Source organism: Heterodontus francisci, chromosome 16 (assembly GCF_036365525.1).
Source record: "Heterodontus francisci isolate sHetFra1 chromosome 16, sHetFra1.hap1, whole genome shotgun sequence".
NCBI lineage: Eukaryota > Metazoa > Chordata > Chondrichthyes > Heterodontiformes > Heterodontidae > Heterodontus > Heterodontus francisci.
The window spans coordinates 54228226-54252568 of NC_090386.1; the positions used below are offsets into that span (position 1 = coordinate 54228226).

At 41.7% G+C, this 24343-nt stretch overlaps 1 protein-coding gene across 1 annotated transcript in view; it reads right to left on the reverse strand.

Moving 5' to 3' along the window:
• slc9a8 (solute carrier family 9 member 8) overlaps nucleotides 1-24046 on the reverse strand; it is a 100430-nt gene extending 76384 nt beyond the window's left edge. The window contains exons 1-4 of the mRNA XM_068048204.1: nucleotides 23691-24046; nucleotides 6121-6311; nucleotides 3256-3336; nucleotides 11-69 (exon numbers count right to left, since the gene is read on the reverse strand). Of these exons, the coding sequence (XP_067904305.1) occupies nucleotides 11-69; nucleotides 3256-3336; nucleotides 6121-6311; nucleotides 23691-23947 (588 nt within the window). The 5' untranslated portion in view covers nucleotides 23948-24046. The remainder of the gene's footprint in view (nucleotides 1-10; nucleotides 70-3255; nucleotides 3337-6120; nucleotides 6312-23690) is intronic.
• Between the last annotated feature and the right edge of the window lie 297 nt (nucleotides 24047-24343).

Sequence of the window (24343 nt, forward strand, 5' to 3'; positions counted from 1 at the left end):
GAAAACCTACCTTCCAGTTAGCCCAGTGTTGTGATTCTATAATTTTAATCACAGCTCCCATTAAAATTCCTGAGGGAAAATAGAAAAAAATAGTAAAAATACATAGTCATCAATTCAAACACAATCCTGTTAGATGAATGCCCTCTCAAAAAATTAAGTTGGTTCTAAACTGGACACAGAATCTACAACAAATTAAAACACCTCTTCTCTCGCCTAGTTTCCAAAGGAGCAGTGCTAAATAATGAAACCAAATGCAATATACTTATATTCAATTCATGCTTTCTAAAACCTTAAACTTTTGATCTAACAGTTCATTTTCAAGTGCCATAGCCATCATAAACCAGCCTGGATTTCAGATGAAATTAAGACAACCCCCACTTCCTTCCTCTTTTGACAGTGCTGCCCAGTGCTGTATAACTTCAGAAGTGTAAGCAAAGATATATTTGTGCCATTGCACGAATTCCTTATCAATTGTGTTAAATGGTGATTTCGGCCAGGTATTACATAAAACCATAGAAATTGAAATTAAGGTATACAAAGAATTTTACAATAGAGTAGACAATTTGGTCTGCCTGTGCTGGCTCTTCGCAAGAATTATCCACTTTGTCATTCCCCTGCAATTCCTCCATAACATTTTTTACCTCAAAACAACAGCATCTCTCACATTTAAGAACAATCAGCTTGTGAAATGCAAAGACTGCTCAGCTCACAATGGCAGTATAGGACTCCAACTCATAAAACCTTCAACTTTTGAAAAGCAGATGGAAGTTTATTGTAATTGTGAAGCAAAGCATTTTGTTTGAGAACAAATTTCGGCTGGTGCACATTGAGCAAAGTTTACAAAAGATACTTTGCTTAAAGGAGTAGTTAGATTATCACCAATCATGCCCTTCTCATTGCTTGATTATAACATCTTTCAAGTACCAACATTTTGGCAGCAAACCAATGGGAAAAATAAACTTACACTGATGATCCTTTTTCCTTTCCTTCCTAACAATCCCACGCTCTCATCATATAATACTACTGAAATTTGAGCATTTCAAATCATAAAAGTGAAGAAAAATGGGGAGGGAGTTGGTATTTCTTGGCAAAATAAACACTGTTAGATTGTCTAGCTTTGTTATGTTTGGTAGTGCAGAACTTGAGAATTGCTGAAAATAGAGACATGTTGTCTAAGCTTTTCATCTTGCACTCATCAGGACAATACGCAAGAATAACCAATGTAAGGGAAAACAACAACTTATACTGCATGAGAACAGACTGCTGAATGGTTGGCAAGTGAACTCTGATTGGTAGAGATTAGCATTGATGCTAGGTATATAGGCCATATGACCCAAAGACGGGTGGGTCGTATCAGACAGCATGTCCCTTCTGCTGTTCGCAATGGACAAGATACAGGCCAGACCCAATCAGCCCGTGCTTGCAAAACTCAAAACACAGTGTTCAACATTAGATGTGATTCCACGACTGGACAACATTTGCTAAATAATCCGCAGTCTGCTCAGAATTATGCTGATAACCAATTTAAGATTGTCAGCAGGGATTGCAGTGTGGCGCATTTGCACGTACTGGAAACTACATATATTAATACACAGGGCCCTGTTTTTTGCAGACAGAAAGAACATGTACATGCATTGCGCCTGTTTCAGCTGAACAAGTGACAGCCATTCGCTGGTTCATTCCTCAGGTCAATGCCTTGACCAGAGTCAAGATGCCTGGTTTTAATTTCAAACAAAGCTTGGCAGTTAACAGTCAGTCACCACAAACTGGTGCATTCTCCATGGCAACGCCTTTATCAGAGTTCACTTGCCAACCAACCAGCACTCTCTTCTCATGCAGTATGTGTTGTTGTTTTCCCTTACATTGGTTATTCTTGAGTATTGTCCTGATGAGTGTAAGACAAAAAGCTTAGACAACATGTCTCTATTTTCAGCAATTCTCAAGTTTTGTTATGCTTATTTTAAATATAGTTTATTTTCCGAGCACCACTAAGGAGGTCAGCCACACTGAAGGTGCTGCAATTCTATCATTTAAATCAGAGAACTGAAAATTCCTTTCAGAGAACATTACTGTCCTCCCTGTTGATTTTATGTCCACAAATCAATGGATTTTATGATAGTAGTGGACAAAATATATCCACACACCACTGACCACCTCCAGGCGCTTGTCTCTCGAGATAAGGAGGCCAAAGAAGATATACTGCACCTTAAAATCAGCATTACGGATCGATGAACAGAGGGTTCAAGGTGCCTAAAATGAGACATGTCCAGACTTCACACAAGCATGTCAATTCTTATTCTACGTTCCATGGCTAGCAGCATGAGACAACTCATTTCTTGCATTGTTTTTACATCCAGCAGATCATGATTTTCTTTTGGTGAAGTCTCCTTTTCATATGTACAGCTTGATAGCCTAACCCAAAGGACTGCGATGGGAGGTGGGGGGGGAGGGGGGGGCGGCGGGGGGGTGATGGTGGTCACCATCCTACTCACACCGGATACTAGTAACTTGCTGGATGTCAGCTCTGCATTCAGAGGCCAGTGCTCTGGTCTCCTGCTTGCCTGGACTTTGGATTATGTGGGCATGGGGGTGCAAGTGAAATTCCACTGCCAACTGATATGGCAATCACACTGGATTTCAAACTAGTATAACAAAAGGCAGGTCATCAGCCTTTTGTCTTGACATTAACTCTGTTTCTCTCTCCACAGATACTGCCTGACCTGGTGTGCAATTCCAGCATTTTGCTTTTATTTCAAATTTCCAGCATCTGCAATATTTCACTTCTGTACAACGAAAGGGGCTGGATAATGGGTGGGGGGTGGGGGGGGGGGGGGGGGGGTGGGGATGAACCAGATCTCGAGTTCCACTGTGAAGCATTGTTTATTCACCTTTTAATACCATTTCAAAAACTTGAGAAAGGGGTTAGGCCATAATGAAGCTAGGCTATTTTACATGAAAACCCACTGTTTTGTATTGGGAAGATGCTCCAATTACACTGGTCGCACACGGGCACTGAGAGAGTATGGCTTCAAAGAGTAAGTGGAACTTGGTGTGTCAAAATGGCATGGATCCCAATTTAGAAATGCCCAAGTTAAGAACTGCGAATACCAAATACATCCTGCAGAATACTATGAAATTTCAGACTGGAGAGCAGCTTATACTAAAAATGCTGCCTGTAGCCACAAACATACCATTCCACTACAAAATAAAGATGATCTGGTTCAATGCATTAAAGAAAAATAACAGCTCACTTACCTAATGACACAACTGCCACACTTTCTGGCAGAAAATGCAGTTTATATTTGATCAGCAGCCGCACCAATATGATGCAAATAGCTGTTAAATGAAAATAAAATAAAGTTATGCATAAATAATATTGTTACAAAGCTACAGGGGAAAAAATATAGTTCTGAATATTACTTTATTCAAAAGGAATAATACATCTGTCAATCTCATGATGTCTCACGAGTAAAAAATCTTTCAAGGCAAAAGTCCAATTCTACTTTCTACGTAACGTATTACTTTTTAATAAATTGATCTCAGAATTTTTAAAACCCAATTTTCAGTGCATCAACTTGCAAAAAGTTCAAATATTGTTCTCTGCTTGAAAGCAGCCTCTCAGACTACACTAAATATTAAAATGGTGAAAATTTTAGATTATACTAATTTTTCAAATTTGTAGATATGAACATTTCTTTCTGACTAGATGCACACAACCACCAAATAGCAGAACAAGTATGCAGAACATAACTGGAGAGAGGAATACGTGCCACAAATATAGCACTATCAAGTGTTAAACACAGTTAATTATGATTTTTCAAAACTAGTCTCAAAATTTGCCAAGGAAATTTTACTAAACTTAGAATAGAAACCAAAAAAACGTAAACCAAAAGGAAAAGTATGCAACAGGCATTATCCTAAATTTGGTACAGTCCTAACATAGCTAGATACATAGGGCTGAATTTTATCAGCGTGCTATGAAAGCGGCGGCCTTCCGACACAGAAGCGCGCCGCACAGCCCCCGCAATATTACACGCGGGGGCTGATTTAAATGGACGGGCAGGGCGGCTGCCCCATGATGTCATCGGGGGCAGTCACCGCATCTCCGGCAATGGCGTCCGGTGCCACCGGGCAGGCGCCAGCACCATTTTTAAAGGGCTTCAAGCCCTTGAAAAAAATTTTAATCTTTAAAAGTACAGTGTTTAAATTTGCAATTAAAAAATTAAAGCTGGAGGACCTTTCCCACCACTTCCCCATTTTTGTTTTTGGGCCTATCGCTCCAAAATTAACTTTATTCCCGGCCCACCAACCCCACAGCCAATAAAAAGTGTATTCCCTGCTCCCCCACCCCTCCTGCCCTGATAATGTTATTCCTCCGCCCTCGCCACCAGTGTTTCGCCTCGGAGTTCCGAAGGCGCGTGAGTTGCGATCAGTGTGAGACGGCCACTGCCAGCAGGTAAGTTCATCTGCATCTTATTTATGTTCATTTAGATGAAGGCCCTGCCGCCAAGCAGCAGGGGGGGGGGGGGGGGGGGCGTACTAAGGTCCCCCCGCCACTGTTAATATGTGGTGGGCCCTTCTTGATGTTGGGGGTCGAGGCAGGCCTCTCCCCGCAGAATTTTATGGGCCCCCAGCCACGACCCACATGTCGAGTGGCTGGTAAAATTCAGCCCACAGCCTGCAGGCTATAACAAAGTACATATTTCAATAATCCTTAAAATGGAAGCATCTGGCAATGCCTTACTTTTGCAAATATCTGTGAACAAGCATTACTTGACTTACTCACGCATCTTTGCATCTGGGACTAAACAGTCAACAGACTGTTCAATAACTGCAGTATCTTTCAGCAAACACTGTTAACACACCTAGCAAATGGCATTCAGCAACTGTCACAGATTACATTATGTAAACATGTGGCACATAATTATGACATTTAATTAATGTTATTTCAATAACTAGTTTGGCATTTTGCTTGAATTGCTATGCCTCTAAATTAATATTGGCAAGGACCCAAGGCCAAAAAAACATCAGGACCATTACTGAAACACAAAATAAACTGTCAAATATACAGTTATGCTACAGAATATATTATTGTAATGGGCAAAAATCACTGCTCCATTTCAGGCTTGAATATGGATAAGAATTAGGATTACAAAATTAAAGACCTACATTTATATAGCACCAACAAGCATCCCAAAGCACTTTACAGCCAATGAAGTACTTTTGAAGTGTAGTCACTGTTGTAATGTAGGAAATGTGGCAGCCCATTTTGCGCACAGCAAACTATCACAAACAGTAATGTGATACTGACGAGATATTGTTTCTGGTGATGTTGATTGAGGGATAAATGTTGGCCAGAATACCAGGGATAATTCCCTTGCTCTTCGAAATAGTGCCATGGGATCTTTCACATCCACTTAGAGCACAGATGGGGCCTTTGGTTTACCATCTCATCCGAAAGACGGCACCTCGGGCACAGCACTCTCTCAGTACTGCAGTGAGTGTCAGCCTAGATGGCTGTGCTCAAGTTCTGGAGTGAGACTTGAACCCCGACCTTGTGACACAGGTAAGAGCGCTACCAACGGTACCACAGCTGACACAGAGATGAAAAGTTACTTTAAATCATGCAACAAAAAGAATGGTTACAGGTATGAAGCCAATGCAACAATTTTTACAGTTCTAGCATTTGATCAGCCAGAAAAAAACAGCATTTATAAATAAGCTTCTAAATATGAAGCATTTTTGAAAAGTTATTCGCTTCTGTAACTGAAGAATGCAGCTTGAGAAAAAGTAAATGTCACTCATGCACTGATATAATTTTCAGTACATATAATTTTGTCCATTGCAGTAAACTATTCTGGATCATAACTATTTAAAAGGGGAAAATAGATGAGAATAGGACTACATCAGTTCAAAGAAAACATTTAATAATGATATATTCATAGAAATAAAATTGCTCCAATAGCTGAGGAGCTTTGTTACGAAATATCAGCATTTGTTTCAGGATTAGTTTGTGAGCTGGAAAAAAATGGCCAGTTCAGGGTCAGTTTCATGATTACGACTGGAGAAAAAAATCTGAAATGAAAATTCAGAACAGGTTAGTCTTTTGCAGTGACATACCTAATATAAGCAGACTAAAGAATATAGTCATTCCACTTGACTGTTCTTCTTGTTGTGCTTCAGCCCCTGTCTGCAGAGGCAGTATAGGTTTTGGCGGAGTTGGTGGAACCAGTACTGGAGTAGTGATGGTTGTAATGGGAACTGTGGTGGTCTGCAACGTGTCATTTTGTTCTGCAGTATTATTTGACGACCTGAAATTAGTGAAATAGTAAGGCTGCTAGAAAACAATTGGCTCCTTATTTGTGGAGTTGATTACAATATACAAGTTGAATATTTATCCAACCAACTGTCTCCCAAATTAAATGTCTAAATAAACCAGATAACCAAAGTATCTAGTACTAAGCCCTATTCACCCATCACCTCTGTGCTCACTGACCTACACTGGCTCCAAGTCAAGCAACGCCTGAATTTTAAAGTCCTCATCCTAGTTTTCAAATTCTCTCATGGCCTCACCCTTCCCTATCTCTGTAACCTCTTCTAGACCCACGACCCTCCGAGATATCTGTGCTTGTCTAATTCTGGACTCCTAAGCACCCCAGATTTTAATTGCTGTGCCACTGATGGCTTTGCCTTCAACTGCCTATGCCTAAAGCTCTGGAATTCCCTCCCTAACCCTCTACCTCTTTCCTCCTTAAAGATGCTGCTTAAAACTTTCAACTTTTCTGTTTGGCTTTAAAGAATCATTATCTGTTCAATTAACCGTGCTAATTGGCTGAAATATTGACAGGTAGGAAAAGCTACCCAGGATATTTTAAACAATTTTTCCAGTCCCTCACCCTGGCCCAATAGGTCAAATGTTGCAACCAAGATCCATCTAACTTTTTGCCTTTCAAAAGTAAGCTGTTTGCATTTGAACCTCCATACAATGGAGGTATTGTAACTGCCATAGTTATATTGACAGTTATCTAAAGTGAAATGTACAATGTAATCTCAGAGACATTTGATACTTCAACATTGCAGGATTGGAATCCATAGTGATTGCAAGCATTAAAAGTAACAATAATCTGGTGAATAAAGTAATCTTAGCATATGTAAAATATGTGTATTTCCAACAAGTCCTGGAGAATAAAGTGAAGGAACAAGATGATTCAGTGTTGCTGTAGCACATTTTATCAAACAACTCAAAGGAAAGCACCTTCTAGGCACCATCTAATTTACAATTTTGTTAAAGTATGCTTATTTCGGAAATATTTTTAAAAACACAAGCTTGATGTGATTTAGAAAAAAATTGTATGCATTGATAAAGAAGAACTCTTGTACACAATGTACACTGGGGCAGGGGGAGAAACTGAATAGCATTTTTGAAAGAGATTGAAAAGTACTATTCATTGAATGAAAGCAAGTGTGCATGCATGCAATGTTAATTGTATATCAATTGTGTTTAATTATATGCAGGTGGGGAGCATTAATTGGGGTTTCACTTGCGCACATACAAAGACACACTGACTGAAATTTGTTGAGTTAGAGGGCGTATGCTTCTAATGTTTCACTCTAAATAAACGCAAGTCTGCTCCAGTATCATGCTTCACCAACTGGCTTTTTGAGATACAACATGGTAACAGAATGGTTGCCTAAAGGTGATGGTTGGAAGCTTAAAAAAAAACTTCAGGAATAACTGTGATGGCCACTGTGAGAAATAGCAGAAAGCAAGCGTAAACTGTCAGGATATGATTACCCTCCAATGTTCTTAGAGTCTGAACCATATGACCATTGGAGGAATTAACTAGATATGTCCACATGGGTTACGTCCTTACCGAAGAGGAAACAAGGTATGGCATTGTTGCTTCATACAAAAAGTACAATCAGAAATCAAGTGTTTTGTGATCTCGATACCTGTCAGTTGGATACTGCGAAGGTTTGGATCTTCTATCAGAGTTAGTGAATTTACAAGATGGTCTATTAAATGCCTATGAGGTATGGTCAGACTTGAATAGATTTCAGAAAACAGATGGTTATTCAATGGAGGATTTTAACAGACTGCATAAGAGATTGAGAAAATTCAATTTAGAGGTTCCTGGTTCAGTTCCAGCATTTAAATTGCTGGATCGCACAAAGGGGTCACATATGGACAGACTCCTGGTTCTAACTGATGTTCAATTCTTGGGCGTGGGCAGGGGTGGGGGGTTGGGAGAAGAGAAGAGAGAGACTGCGAGACTGAGACTGGCTGTTGGATCAGATGTCTGCTGCCTTGAAAAAAAATTCCTGGGGAAACTGTCATTTTCTGCAGCTTTTGTGGAACAAATGGGACATTCTACAGTTAAAGAAGAACAGAGGACTCAATGATTGCCGGATTTCAAAACGGTCCAGATACCAGATGTAGGGGTCAGTACAATGAAAGGGTTATAGACAGGCGGAATACGATGGAAGCACCTTGAGCAGATCTGGCTATTACAGCAGAAGACAGAATTGGAACAGCAATAATAGACAAATGAATCCCAGGAATGCCCAAGGAACAGTTAATAGGTGCTTCAAGTATGACTCAAAGTTTAATTATGCGATGAACTGCCTAAAGAGAAGAGGCAGGGCCCTTGAAATGACAGAGAATTTTGAGGCAGATGAAAATAATGATGAATCCCAACCATTTGGTACTAGGTACAAGGAGTTTTATTCTTGTGATGAATGAGACCGTCACTAATACATTTAACTGTGTTGTTCTAGATAGTTCTTATACTGTCAAAATGCATGGAACAGATTGGTTAAAATGTTGTCCTGATTCACTAAGTCGTGACAATCAACTCAAGTTTAAGGAGTATAGAAGTACTACTTGCTTCAAGTTTGGTGGTGACAACATATTGAGGTCACTAAAGAGACTTGTAATTCCATGTAAAATAGCTGGAATAAGCCACTTCCTCAGTACTAATATAGTCTCTAGTAAGATACCTTTGCTCTTGTCTTATTAAAAAGGCACAAATGAAACTTGACACGGAACATAAGGCAATTGTTTTTAGAAAATCAGTAAATCTGCAGTTTACCCAATCATAACATTATTGTCTCCCCTTAACGAAACCTAATGTTTTTCGTCAGAGTGTTGGACAAGTATTAATGGTATCAGATGATAAGAATCAAGAGAAAAAAAGCAAATTGTCTTAAACTTACAAGGACAATTTGCTCACCCTACTGGTCAAAGATTAAAAACCCTGCTAAAGGATGCAGGTGTGGCTGATGAAGAATATACGAGCCTATGATTAGCAAGCAGGATGAAATTTGTAAAAACTATCAGAGGACGTCACCATGTCCTATTGTGAGCCTACCATTGACAAGTAGCTCTAAAGAGACAGGGTCATAGAGAATGGAAAGGTGCTGGTAAGCTGAGAGGTCATAATGGTAAGTCACTACTTATCAAACATGGCAATCAAACTGCAAAGGTTTATTCCTCACAATCAGAATTAATTACAAAATCTCAGCCTAAAGGTAGACAGCGACAGAAATATTTTCATTCTGCAGGTTATAGACCTGGCAACCAAATTTAGTCTTCCTACGATAAAACAAAGCAAGGACAAAAAGGGGGTGATTATAGATAAAATCATGGAGAAATGGATAGGGACTGAAGTTGGGACACCAGGTAAGTTTCTGATTGATAATGGAGGGAAAATTGTCAATGACTAGTTCAGAAACATCTGTGTAAACATGAAGATTATGGTCATGAATATCTTTCAGCAATGGCCTCTAAAAGGAATCATGCAATGATCAATGAAATGCTGCATAAAATCTTAGCTGATCAACCAAAATGCAAGTTGACAAGTGGCCAGGCATGGTGGTTCACGCGAAGAATTCACTTCAGATGGTTGGAGGGTATAGTCCCTATCAATTGGTCCATGGGCGGAATCCCAAAATGCCCTCTGTGCTTTGTGATAGTCCTCCTGTTCTGGAAAGTACTACAATTAGTTCCATGTTATTCTGCATGTTTGAATGTTTTTCACAGAGGGAGATGAGCTTTCAACAAGGCTGAGGTCTCGGAGAAAACTCAGAGAGCTCTGAGTCATTGTATAAGACCATCAAAGGCAGAATTTAGTGCAAGAGATTTGCTGTCTTCTAAAAGAGAGGGTCATAGAGGATGGAAAAGCCCTGGTAAGCTAAGAGGTCATGATGGTAAGCAAGTACTTATCAAACATGGCAACCAAACTGTTAAAGTATATTCCTCACAATTGGAATTAATTACAAAATTTCAGACTGAGCATCTGGTAGAAGTAAATTAGGCACCTTGTACATCAAATACTCACGTGTTTTGTGGTAAAGCTCCTGAGAAACAGAATATGGCCGATCAAGGGCTGGATAGTGGTAATGCGAGTGATCATGATGCACAGGACAGAGATTTCACATCCAAAGACTAATTTATTTTTTTATTCATTTCAGGGATGTGGGCGTCGCTGGCCAGGCCAGCATTTATTGCCCATCCCTAATTGCCCTTGAGAAGGTGGTGGTGCGCTGCCTTCTTGAACCGCTGCAGTCCATTTGGGGTAGGTACACCCACAGTGCTGTTCGGAAGAGAGTTCCAGGATTTTGACCCAGCGACAGTGAAGGAACGGCGATATAGTTCCAAGTCATATTGATGTGTGACTTGGAGGGGAACTTGCAGGTGGTGGTGTTCCCATGCATTTGCTGCCCTTGTCCTTCAAGTTGGTAGAGGTCGCAAGTTTGGAAGGTGCTGTCTAAGGAGCCTTGGTGCATTGCTGCAGTGCATCTTGTAGATGGTACACACTGCTGCCACTATGCATCGGGGTGGTGGAGGAAGTGAATGTTTGTAGATGGGGTGCCAATCAAGCGGGCTGCTTTGTCCCGGATGGTGTCGAGCTTCTTGAGTGTTGTTGGAGCTGCACTCATCCAGACAAGTGGAGAGTATTCCATCACACTCCTGACTTGTGCCTTGTAGATGGTGGACAGGCTTTGAGGAATCAGGAGGTGAATTACTCGCCTCAGGAGTCCTAGCTTCTGACCTGCTCTTGTAGCCACGGTATTTATATGGCTACTCCAGTTCAGTTTCTGGTCAATGGTAGCCCCTAGGATGTTGATAGTGAGGGATTCAGCGATGGTAATGCCTTTGAATGTCATGGGGAGATGGTTAGATTCTCTCTTGTTGGAGATGGTCATTGCCTGGCACTTGTGTGGCGCAAATGTTATTTGCCACTTATCAGCCCAAGCCTGGATATTGTCCAGGTCTTGCTGCATTTCTACACGGACTGCTTCAGTAACTGAGCAGTCACGAATGGTGCTGAACATTGTGCAATCATCAGCGGATATCCCCACTTCTGACCTTATGATTGAAGGTAGGTCATTGATGAAGCAGCTGAAGATGTTGGGCCGAAGACACTACCCCGAGGAACTCCTGCAGTGATGTCCTGGAACTCAGAAGATTGACCTCCAATAACCACAACCATCTTCCTTTGTGCTACGTGTGACTCCAACCAGCAGAGTGTTTTCCCCGATTCCCAATGACCTCAGTTTTGCTCGGGCTCCTTGATGCCATACTCGGTCAAATGCTGCCTTGATGTCAAGGGCAGTCACTCTCACCTCACCTCTTGAGTTCAGCTCTTTTGTCCATGTTTGAACCAAGGCTGTAATGAAGTCAGAAGCTGAGTGGCCCTGGCGGAAACCAAACTGAGCGTCACTGAGCAAGTTATTGCTAAGCAAGTGCCGCTTGATGGCACTGTTGATGACACCTTCCATCACTTTACTGATGATTGAGAGTAGGCTGATGGGGCAGTAATTGGCCAGGTTGGACTTGTCCTACTTTTTGTGTACAGGACATACCTGGGTAATTTTCCACATTGCAGGGTAGATGCCAGCGTTGTAGCTGGACTGGAACAGCTTGGCTAGGGGCGCGGCAAGTTCTGGAGCACAGGTCTTCAGTACTATTGCCAGAATATTGTCAGGTCCCATAGCTTTTGGAGTATCCAGTGCCTTCAGTCGTTTCTTGATATCACGCGGAGTGAATCGAATTGGCTGAGGTCTGGTATCTGTGATGCTGAGGACTTCAGGAGGAGGCCGAGATGGATCATCAACTCGGCACTTCTGGCTGAAGATTGTTGCAAATGCTTCAGCCTTATCTTTCGCACTGATGTGCTGGGTTCCCCCATCATTGAGGATGGGGATATTTGTGGAGCCACCTCCTCCAGTTAGTTATTTAATTGTCCACCACCATTCACGGCTGGATGTGGCAGGACTGCAGAGCTTAGATTTGATCCGTTGGTTATGGGATTGCATAGCTCTATCACATGCTGCTTACGCAGTTTGGCACGCAGATAGTCCTGTGTTGTAGCTTCACCAGGTTGACACCTCATTTTGAGGTATGCCTGGTGCTGCTCTTGGCATGCCCTCCTGCACTCTTCATTGAACCAGGGTTGGTCTCCTGGCTTGATGGTAATGATCGAGTGGGGGACATGCCAGGCCATGAGGTTACAGATTGTGGTCGAATACAATTCTGCTGCTGCTGATGGCCCACAGCGCCTCATGGATGCCCAGTTTTGCATTGCTAGATCTGTTCGAAATCTATCCCATTTAGCACGGTGGTACTGCCACACAACACGACGGAGGGTATCCTCAATGTGAAGGCGGGACATTGTCTCCACAAGGACTGTGCACTGGTCACTCCTACCATGGACAGAAGCATCTGCGGCAGGCAGATTGGTGAGGACGAGGTCAAGTATGTTTTTCCCTCGTGTTGGTTCCTTCACCACCTGCCGCAGACCCAGTCTAGCAGCCATGTCCTTTAGGACTCTGCCAGCTTGGTCAGTAGTGGTGCTACCGAGCCACTCTTGTTGATGGACATTGAAGTCCCCCACCCAGAGTACATTTTGTGCCCTTCCCACCCTCAGTGCTTCCTGTTCAACATGGATAGATAAGCTAAGGATAGATTTCCTTCCCTAAAGGGCATTAGTAAACCAGTTGGGTTTTTACAACAGTCGACATTGGTTTTATAGTCATCATTAGACTAGCTTTTAATTCCAGATTCATTAATTAAATTCAAATTCCACCTTCTGCTGTGGTGGGATTCAAACCCATGTCCCCAGAGTAACCCTGGGTCTCTGGGTTACTAGTCCAGCAATAATACCACTACGCCACTGCCTCCCCAGAGTGTGCACCCGGGTGACACATTCCCGAAGAGTCTAATGAATGGAGGGATGCGACAATTACAAGATGTGCAGGAAAAGCTACTGGTGAGTTTAAATATTGGTTGAATATTTAGGAAGATGGCCAATAAGTGAGGGCCATGGACTGGCAGAATGGGGTGAAGGAATGGAGAGTAAGAAAGTGCAGTGCAAGTTCTAATAGTGGGTCCGGAAGTGGTTCTAGTGCCAGAAAACTATCACATACCAGAGAGGTGGTGGGAAGGTGGTGGCGTAATGGTAATGTCACTGGACTAGTAATCCAGAGCCCAGGCTAATGCTCAGGGGACATAGGTTCAAATCCCACTCCAGCAAATGGTGCAATTTGAATTCAATTACTAAATCTGGAATTAAAAAGCTAGTCTCATGATGACCATAAAACCAATGTCGACTGTTGTAAAAACCCAACTGGTTTACTAATGCCCTTTAGGGGAGGAAATCTATCCTTAGCTGGTCTGGCCTACATGCGACTCCAGACTCACAGCAATATGGTTGACTCTTAAAATTCCCTCTGAAATGGCCTAGCAAGTCATTCAGTTCAAGGGCAATTAGGGATGGGCAATAAATGCTGGCATAGCCAGCAACGCCCATATCCTACGAAAGAATTTAAAAAAAAGAGCCTCAGTTAGTGCAAGAAAGAGATCTCATAATAGTAGTCCAGATAGACATCAAATGCAAGTACAGACCTTAGCTTGATTAGATTACACAATGAAATGAAGCCTACAGAACAGTCTCTGAACAGAACTAGAAGCAGAAGTTCCCATGACTGTGAAGTTTTGATGGCTATCAATAAACTTGAGGATAAACTAATGATAGAGGCAAAACGAAAGGAATTAAGGTATTTGGATAAAGTTTGGAGTTTGAGGTACCAGACTTGTCACATAGGTGGATTTGTACTGAAAAAGTCCTTGCAGATCAGACTGATAGGTTAGTTGCTAGGAATTTTGAAGAGCAACTGGGTGATACAGATGTTAGAGTGGACTTACGCACAGCTGGAAAAGGTAATTTTAAATGATTTTAGCTACATCTTCACTGGGGTATAGATCACTTGACACAGAAGCCAATTTTCTGCAGGGTGATAGTTTTCAGAGACAAGCATTTCCAAAACCACCCAATGAGGCAGATCCAGAAGGGAAACTGAACAAATGCATTTATGGCTTGAATGATGCTTCTAGGCCATGGTATTTTTTGGAGAGATCTGTTTTGCTGAAAATAGGTTGTGTTCAACTAAAAGCAGATCCCGCTGTGTTTTATTGGTACCACAAAGGGAAACTTTCAGGCATCTTGATGCACATTGATACAGCATTGATGCTGTACCATCGCATGAATTAAGAAATGTGTTATTAAGGTTGGAGTAGAATTTAAGATTGGGAATCAGGCTTTTGGGGCTTTTAAATATATTGGTTTAGGAACTGGGCAACTAAGTCTGCAATAACTTTGAATCAAGAATCCTACTTATGTTACTCCCATCCTGGTTAATCGTTCTAGGTTATCACAGGAAGATAATGTATCTGAAGAAGAGACAAAGCCATTGTGAAGCTTCATTGGTCAGTTGAACTGGTTGTGCACTGAGACGAGATCAGACACTAGTTTTGATGCATTGGAATTAAGTACTACAATGAAACACCCTAAAATCGAGAATGTTTTAAGGGCAAATAAACATTAAGAAAAATAAATCTGGAATAATGCGTGCTTAAGTTCCCAAAGATGATGAAACTCATCATTTTTCGTGATGCTTCACATACTTCCTGATGGGTATTCGAGTGCAGCTGGTTTTATAACAGTTCTGATGGGTGAAAATGGGCAATGTTGCCCTTTCGCTTAGGAAGCAAAGAACATAAAAAGGGTTGTTAAAAGTACTTTAGCTGCAGGAACACTGATTGTGGAGGCAGAGGTTTTGGGATTGTATTTGTCATATTTCAAGAGATTCTATACAAGGGGCGTACTGAAGATTATATATGCATTGAATGTTATGTAGATAATCTTTCCTTGTGCACTCTACAAAACTTGAGAGAGAGAAATGGTTATGGATTGATTTTGCTGGCTTGAAACAAATGCTGGAGAGAATGGAAGTCTCTAAAATTAAAGTGTGTGGATGCAAGTCATCAACTGTCTGATGGCTTTACAAAAAGAAATGCTTGCACAAAGAAATTGTTAGGGGTCCGAGAGAAGGGGTGTTTTTCAAGTTTAAAAAAAAAGGATGAAGGGTCAAGACATAAGGTTGATTAAGACTGAAACATCAGCTAAATCAAGAAGTGCTTCCAAGCTTTGATGTTTGATCGTAGTAGGAAGGAAAGACTGAGGGATGCAATATGTTCCACAGCTTTGAGGTCTAGCAGGAATAAAAACAGAAGTGCTGGAAGTACTCAGCAGGTCTGCCAGCATCTATGGAAAGAGAAACAGAGTTGATGTTTCATATGACTTTTTTTCAGAACCCGGAGTCATATCAAACATGAAACATCAACTATTTCTCACCACACATGCTGCCAGAACTGCTGAGTAGATGGTTAGGAGACAGAGATATGATCAGCAAGGGTAATAAAGATACCAAGTCCATCTGAAATAATAAACAACTATATGTATTTAAAGATAAGAAGTTTATATAAAATGAAACGGTAACAGAGTAAAAAAAAAATGGGACTTAAGATATACAAATCTCCGCCAGCTGATGGTTTCCACTCGAGTCTTAAAAGAAATAGATGAGTAAATTGGAGATGCGATACCATTTTCCAAAACACTCTAAATTCAGGATCAGAGCCTTTGGATTGAAAAACTGTAAGGGATAAAAGGAGAAACCAGACCTGTCAGTTTGACAACAGTTGTGGAGAAGTTAATGGAATCTCTCAGAGACAAATTGACAGTGTACTTGGACAAATATGCACTGATCAAAGACAGAGAGCATGAATTTATGTGTAGATCATGTCTGACTCACCTAATTGAATTTTTTGAGAAGGTCACTAGCATGATGAATAGGGGAATATCAATGGATGTTCCAGGAATGATCTGATAAGGTTCCACACAAGAGATTAACAAATATGAAAGCGCACAGAATTATTATTGACAAGTGTGAGGTGATGTATTTTGGCAGAAGGGATAGGGAGAGGCAATATATACCTAATGGCACAGTTCAAAAGAGTGTGCAGGAATGCATGTGCACAGATCTTTGAAGATGGCAGGCATATTGAGAGAGTGGTTAGTAAAGCATAAGAATGTGAGGGTCCTTAAGAGGTTACAGAGGAGATTTACCACCATGATTCCAGGGATGGAGGATTTTAATTAAAAAGTTGGTTAGAAAAACTGGGTTTGTTCTCTTTTGAAAAAAAAAAGGAGATTGAGGGGAAATTTAAATAAGTTGGGAGGAAAACCACACCTGCCAAGAATGAGGCATATTAATTTTGTCATATGGAACATTAATTTTAAACTCTTACTAGACTGAAATATGGCTGTACCTGCATTTTAAAAGGACAGTGGCTGGAAACATTTGCATTCTAAGAGATAGTTGCCTGGAGAAGACAATGGAACTGCTCCCTGATTCAATTAACCCAAATGGATTTTGATCACCAGACACAATGCATAAAAAGCCAGCATTCCATTCCCTCCTCCCCACACCTCCCCCCCGCCCCCCACTGAGGGAGTCTGTTAAGATGGACAATCCACAACCGCAGTTGTTCCAAATAAGGGGTTAGTCACATGACGAACCAGCTGGCCAACTTGGAGTTTTGAATTCTGCTCACAGAACAGTTTGAGTCAGACTGCAACTGAACTTGAAGGAAGACAGCATCTCCATGTCTCTCTTTCTCCCTCCCTCTCACGCAAAGACAGGGACCCATGGAAGAAACTAAGCCAAGACAGAAAACCATCGAAATAAGTTTGAAAGGGTGCACTGGGCCCCAACAAGATGGCAAGATTTAACTGCAGTCAACGATTTTACATCAAACTCAAAAGACAGTAAATGAACTCCAACTACTGCTTCTAACCTTTCTCCTTGATTCTTTTCTCCTTTTCTGTCCCTATCTGTGTGTGTTTATCACATGTGTATGCTAGCATGGTCGCGTCGCATATTTTTAGTAGTTTTAACCGAGTTAGAGTTTTAAGGTTAATAAATTTACACCTTTCTTGTTTAAAATCACAGAAAACCTGTCTGGTTGATTTCTTTGCCATTACAATTTGAGAGCAGTGAACAAGGATTCACTGAGGGGAAGCTAAAAACTAAAAATTAAATCCTGTTACAGTCAAACCAGGAAAAGGCTGAAAGGGAACCCCTAGACCCCTTTCTCACCAGATCGTAACAAAGTGTGCAAGATTATGACAGGCTTAGATAAGTAGACAAGGAAAAAATGTTCCCACTAACAAATGGTACAAGGACAAGGGAACACAGATGGAAAGTTTGGGCAAAAGATGCAGGGGGAATATGAGGAAGAACTATTTTTATGCAGCAGGTGGTACTGACTGGGAACTTGCTGCCCACAGGGTGGTGGAAGATGAGACAATCACTGACTTCAAGAGGAAGTTGGATGGCCACCTGAGAGGAAGAGACTTGCAGAGCTAAGGGGATCAAGCAGGATGACTGCATAGCTCCATGAAGAGCCAGCATTGACTCGATGGGCCGAAGGGCCTCCTTCTATAGTCTATAAATGAATATGATCTTAAAGTCTTCATAATTCTGTACTGTTATAGTGTATGAATTATTGTATATCAGATTATAGGCATGAACATACAATAAACATTAACATTTTGAAAGGGAGATCCACAGGCATGTAAACTGGACATGGGTACTGCTGTTGAAACCAAGAGGAGTGCAGCAAGAGCCGAGTCCACGACACCACAGAAGGCTCAGCTGCACAGGAGGGAGGAAGAGGAGTGGAAGGGCAATAGCAATAGGGGATTCGTTAGTTAGAGGAACAGACAGACATTTCCGCAGCCACATGGGTAAGAGGAGGGATGAGGTCCTGAAAGCAGAGTTTAAGGAGTTAGGAAAGAAATTAAAAAGCAGGACCTCAAAAGCAGTAATCTCAGGATTACTCCAAGTGCCATGTGCTAGTGAGCATCAGAACAGCAGGATTAAGCAATTTAACACATGGCTGGAGAATTGGTGCAGGAGGGAGGGCATCAGATTTCTGAGGCAATGGAATCTGTTCTGGGGTAGGTGGGACCTGTACAAGATGGACGGGTTGCACCTTAGCAGAACCGGGTTAACATCCTCGCAGGGAGATTTGCTAGTGCTATTGGGGAGGGATTAAACTAAATTGTCAGGGGGTCGGGAACCTAAGAGGGACCTCAGATTGGAGGGAAGCAAAACTGGTAACATGAAGTAGAGAAATAGTAAGCAAAACTGGAAGGCTGACGAGATGAAGGCAAACATGAAATAGGATCAGAATGAGGAATAATGTTAAAACAAAGTTTAAGGGCACTCTATCTGAATGCACGCAGAATTCGCAACAAGGTAGATGATTTGAATGCACAGAGGTAAATGGGTATAACTTAATTGCCATTACGGAGACGTGGTTACAGGGTGACAAAGGCCGGGAACTGAATATTCAGGGATATTCATCATTTAGGAGGGATAGGCAGAGGGAAAAAGGAGGTGGGTCATGCTGTTAATAAGGGACGAAATAAGTACATTAGTAAGAGAGGATCTTAGATTGAAGGAGCAAGATGTTGAATCAGTTTGGGTGGAACTAAAAAAAAAAGCAATGGGCAGCAAACTTTGATGGCAGCTGTTTATAGGCCACCAAACTTTAATGGTAATGTTGGGCATGGTATAAATCAGGAAATTAGAGCTGCATGTAGCATGGGCAATACAGTAATAATGAGTGACTTCAATTTACATATAGATTGGGTAAACCTAATCAGCACTAATGCTGTGGGGGATGAATTCCTGCAGTGTGTTCGAGATGGGTTTCTGGAACAGTATGTTGAAGCACCAACTCAGGATCGGGCTATTTTAGATTTAGCATTATGCAATGAGAGGGGCTGATTAATAACCTTGCTGTAAAGGAGCCATTAGGAAATAGTGACCACGACATGATAGAATTCTACATTAAGTTTGAAAAAGATATAGTTCATTCTGAAACGAGGGTCTTAAATCTGAACAAAAGGAAACTATGAAGGTACGAGAGGCAAGTTGGATGGTAGACGGGCAATAGCTAGTATTTGAAGAAATATTACATGGCTTACAACAAATATACATTCCTTTAAGACATAAAAACCCAATAGGAAAGGTGAATCAACCACGGCTAACAAAAGAAGTTAAAGATTGCATTAGGTCAAAGGAAGTGGCTTATAAGGTCGCCAGAAAAAGTGGTAAGCCGGAGGATTGGGTGCAATTTAGAGTCTAAAGGAGAACCAAGAAACTGATAGAGAAAAAAGATTATTAATGTAAGCTAGCTAGAAACATAAAGATGGACTGTAAAAGCTTCTTTCGGTATGTGAAAAGGAAATGATTAGCAAGGACAAATGTGGGTCCACTGCAGGTGGAGACAAGGGAGTTTGTGGTGGAGAATGAGGAAATGGCAGAGAGACTAAACATTTACTTTGTGTCCGTCTTCACAGATGAAGACACAGAAAACCTCCCAGAAATACTAGGGAACCAAGGGATTTATAAAAAGAGAAACTGAAATTAATTAGTACCAATTAAGGATACAATTCTAAAGAGGGGTGCAGGAGCAGAGGGACCTAGGTGTATATGTGAACAATTCACTGAAGGTGGCAGGACAGGTTGAGAGAGTGGTTAATAAAGCATACAGTATCCTGGGCTTTATTAATAGGGGCATGGAGTGCAAGAGCAAGGAAGTTATGTTGAACTTGTATATGACACTAGTTCGGCCTCAACTGGAGTACTGCATCCAGTTCTGGGTGCTGCACTTTAGGAAGGACGTGAGGGCATTGGAGAGAGTACAGAAAAGTTTCAAAAGAATGATTCCAGGGATAAGGAACTTCAGTTATGAAGCTAGAGTGGAGAAGTTAGGACTGTTCTCCTTGGAGAAGAGAAGGCTGAGAGGTGATTTGATAAAGGTATTCAAAATCATGAGTCTGGACACGGTAGATAAAGAGAAGCAAAATACTGCGGATGCTGGAAATCTGAAATAAAAACAAGAAATGCTGGAACCACTCAGCAGGTCTGGCAGCATCTGTGAAAAGAGAAGCAGAGTTAACGTTTCGGGTCAGTGACCCTTCTTCAGAACTGACAAATATTAGAAAAGTCACAGGTTATAAGCAAGTGAGGTGGGGGTGGGGCAAGAGATAACAAAGGAGGTGTAGATTGGACCAGGCCACATAGCTGACCAAAAGGTCATGGAGCAAAGGCAAACAATATGTTAATGGTGTGTTGAAAGACAAAGCATTAGTACAGATTAGGTGTTAATGCACTGATTATTGAACAGCAGCAAGTGCAAACCTGAAAAAAAAATAGTGGGTAAGCAAACTGAACAAACTAAGATGAAATGAAATAAATGCAAAAAAAAGATTGTAAAAAAATGTAAAAAAGAATGTAAAAAAGAAAAAACAACTAAAAATGAAAGTAAAATGAGGGGCTGTCATGCTCTGAAATTATTGAACTCAATGTTCAGTCCGGCAGGTTGTAGTGTGCCTAATCGGTAGATGAGATGCTGTTCTTCGAGCTTGCGTTGATGTTCACGGTAGATAAAGAGAAACTGTTCCCAGTCATGAAAGGATCGAGAACGAGAGGGCACAGATTTAAAGTATTTGGTAAGAGAAACAAAAGTGACATGAAGAAATACTTTTTCACACAGCGAGTGGTTAAGGTCTAGCATGCACTGTCTGAGGATGTGGTGGAGGCAGGTTCAACTGAAGCATTCAAAAGGGAATTATATGAAAAGGGAAGAATGTGTAGGGTTACGGGGAGAAGGTGGGAGAATGGAACTGAGGGAATTGCTCTTTCAGAGAGCCAGTGTGGACATGATGGGCCAAATGGCCTCCTTCTGCACTTTAACGATTCTGTGATTCAATAAAGAGGTAGCACTCAAAAAATTAATTGGATTGAACTGGACCAGATGAGCTACATCACAGAATATTGAAGGAGGTGGCTGTAGAGATAGTGGACGCATTGGTGGTTATCTTTCAAATTCTATAGATTCTGGATGGGTTCCTGAAGACTAGAAAGTAGCAAATTCGATTTAAGAAGAGAGTGAGAGAGAAAACAGAGAACTACAGACATGTTAGTAGGCATTATGTTAGAATCTATTATAATGGATGAGATAACTGGACACTTGGAAAATATGATTGGGCAGGGTCAACATGGATTTGTGAACGGGAAATCATGTTTGACAAACATGCTGGAGTTGTTTGAGGATGTTACTTGTCGCTGAAAGCAAGCATTCAGGTGCAGCAAGCGGTTAGGAAGGCAAATGGTATGTTGGCCTTCATTGCAAGAGAATTTGAGTACAGCAGCAAGGATGTCTTACTGCAGTTATACAGGGCCTTAATGAGACCACATCTGGAGTATTGTGTGCAGTTTTGGTCTCCTTATCTGAGGAAAGATGTTCTTGCTATGGAGGGAGTGCAAAGAAGATTTACTAGGCTGATTCCTAGGATAGCAGGATTGACATATGAGGAGTGATTGGGTCAACTAGGCCTATATTCACTAGAGTACAGAAGAATGAGAGGGGATCTCCTAGAAACCTATAAAATTCTAACAGGAATAGACAGGCTAGATGCAAGGAGGATGTTCCTGATGGCTGGGGAGTCCAGAACCAGGGGACACAGTCTCAAGATACGGGGTATGCCATTTAGAACTGAGGAGGAGAAATTTCTTCATTCAGAGGGTGGTGAACCTGTGGAATTCTCTACTGCAGAAGGCAGTGGAGGCCAAGTCATTAAATCTATTCAAGAAGGAGATAGATATATTTCTTAATACCAAAGGGATCAAGGGATATGGGGAGAAAGTGGGAACCGGGTACTGAATTAGACTATCAGCCATGATCTTTTTTGAATGGCGGAGCAGATGGCCTACTCCTGCTCCTATTTTCTATGTGGCAGAGGAGAACCAGTGGATGTGGTTTATTTGGATTTTCAGAAAGCTTTTGTTAAGGAGGTCCCACACAGGAAATTAGTAAACAAAATTAAAGCACGTGGGATTGGGGATAACATACTGCTATGGATTGAGAATTGGTTAACAGACAGAAAACAGAGTGGGAATAAATGGGTCATTCTCAGCTTGGCAGGCTGTTACTGGTGGGGTACCGTAAGGATCAGTGCTTGGGCCATAGCAATTTACAATCTATATAAATGATTTGGATATGGGGACCAATTGTGATGTTTCCAAATTTGCCGATGACACAAAACTAGCAGGGAATGCAAGTTGTGAGAAGGATGCAAGGAGGCTTCAAGGGGAGTTAGACAGGCTAAGTGAATGGGCAAGTGCATGGCAGATGGAATGTAATGTGAATAAGTGTGAAGTGATCCACTTTGGTAGAAAAAACAGAAAGGTAGTATTTCTTAAATGGGGAGAGGTTGAGAAGTGTTGATGTCCAAAGAGACCTGGGTGTCCTTGTTCATGAGTCACTAAAAGCAAGTATACAGGTGCAGTAAGCAATTAAGAAGGCAAGTGGAATATTGGCCTTCATTGCAAGGCGATGAGAGTACAGGAATAAAGATGTACTGCTTCAATTGTATAAAGCCTTGGTGGGACCACACCTGGAGTATTATGTGCAGTTTTGATCTACTTATCCAAGGAAGGATATACTTGCCGTAGAGGGAGTGCAACAAAGGTTCACCAGACTAATCCCTGGGATGGTGGGATTGTCTTATGAAAAGACATTGAGGAAACTGGGTCTATATTTTCTAGAATTTCGAAAAATGAGAGGTGATCTCATTGAATCTTACAAAATTCTTACAGGGTGTTACAGGATAGATGGGGATTGGATGTTTCCTCTAACTGGAAAGTCCAGAACAAGGGGATGCAGTCTCAGAATAAGGGGCAGGCCACTTAAGACTGAGGAGGAGGAATTTCTTTACTCAGAAGGTCGTGAATCTGTGGAATTCTCTACCCCAAAGGGCTGTGGAAACTCAATCATTGAGCATGTTTAAGGCAGAAATCGATTGATTTCTGAATACTAATGACATCAAGGGATGTGGGGATAGAGGGGGAAAATGGCAGAGGTAGATGATCCGCCATGATCTGTTGAATGGCAGAGCAGGCTCAATGGGCCGAATGGCCTGTTACTGCTCCTATTTCCTATGATCTGGGTATTAACTTAATATAAAGGAACCAGAGCATTCTGCATTGCCGAATACATTAGTTATCTTAAAATTTTAATTAGCACTGATAAGTGTCTTTACCTTCACCTTTTAAAAATGCACTTTTGTATATTTTTAAAGTCCTCAAAAAGCCTACATCTCGTTTTAAAAGATTGACAATGTTTTTCCAAACCATAAGCAGATACAGAAGTCCAACCAACCCGGCAGCAGCGACTTTGGACCCTTTTAAACTTGTCCATTCTACCTCACCTGTCTTGCTGTCCTTTCGAAGCTTTACTTCCACCTTCCGTAGATTTGCCATTGTTGGTAGATCCAGGATCACCGGGGTCCCGCCGGGCTGCAGCATCATCTCGCTGCTGACTGTCGCTGGTGCTCAACGAAGATTTTGTCCCAGGACCAGAGGCTACCTGCCCATCCCTGGCCTCACGCTCACTCAACAGTTCGCAGCTGCTGCAACAAGCATTTAGCAAGAGAGTAACCACCACAAGGTTAATGCCAGCCACCATCCCCTTCAATGATGTTCTGCAGGTATTGTGGAACTTCACTCTTCACATCAATCACACAATCCCCTTCCTGACTGCGTCAGCACTTCCAGTTTCAGCACAGCCTGCCGGGAGATTGTAGTCTGCCTGCCGGAAGAGGAACTACAAGTCCCAGAGTGCCCTGGGCTGCTCATACATCACTTACCTGAGAGGCCTTGGTCTGTTCTGACAGCCTGGCCGCTGGAAGACTGGATTACTTATTGCTCTGTTCATTGGACTTGATGGAATAGACTTGCGATAGAGGGCTGCGATTCTTTGCACTTGGCTAGTATGTATAGAATCAGAGCATGGTTGGGTTCGGCGTGCTCACGCTGGCTCTCTGCATGAGCAACAGCTGGTCCCACTCCCCTTACCTTTTCC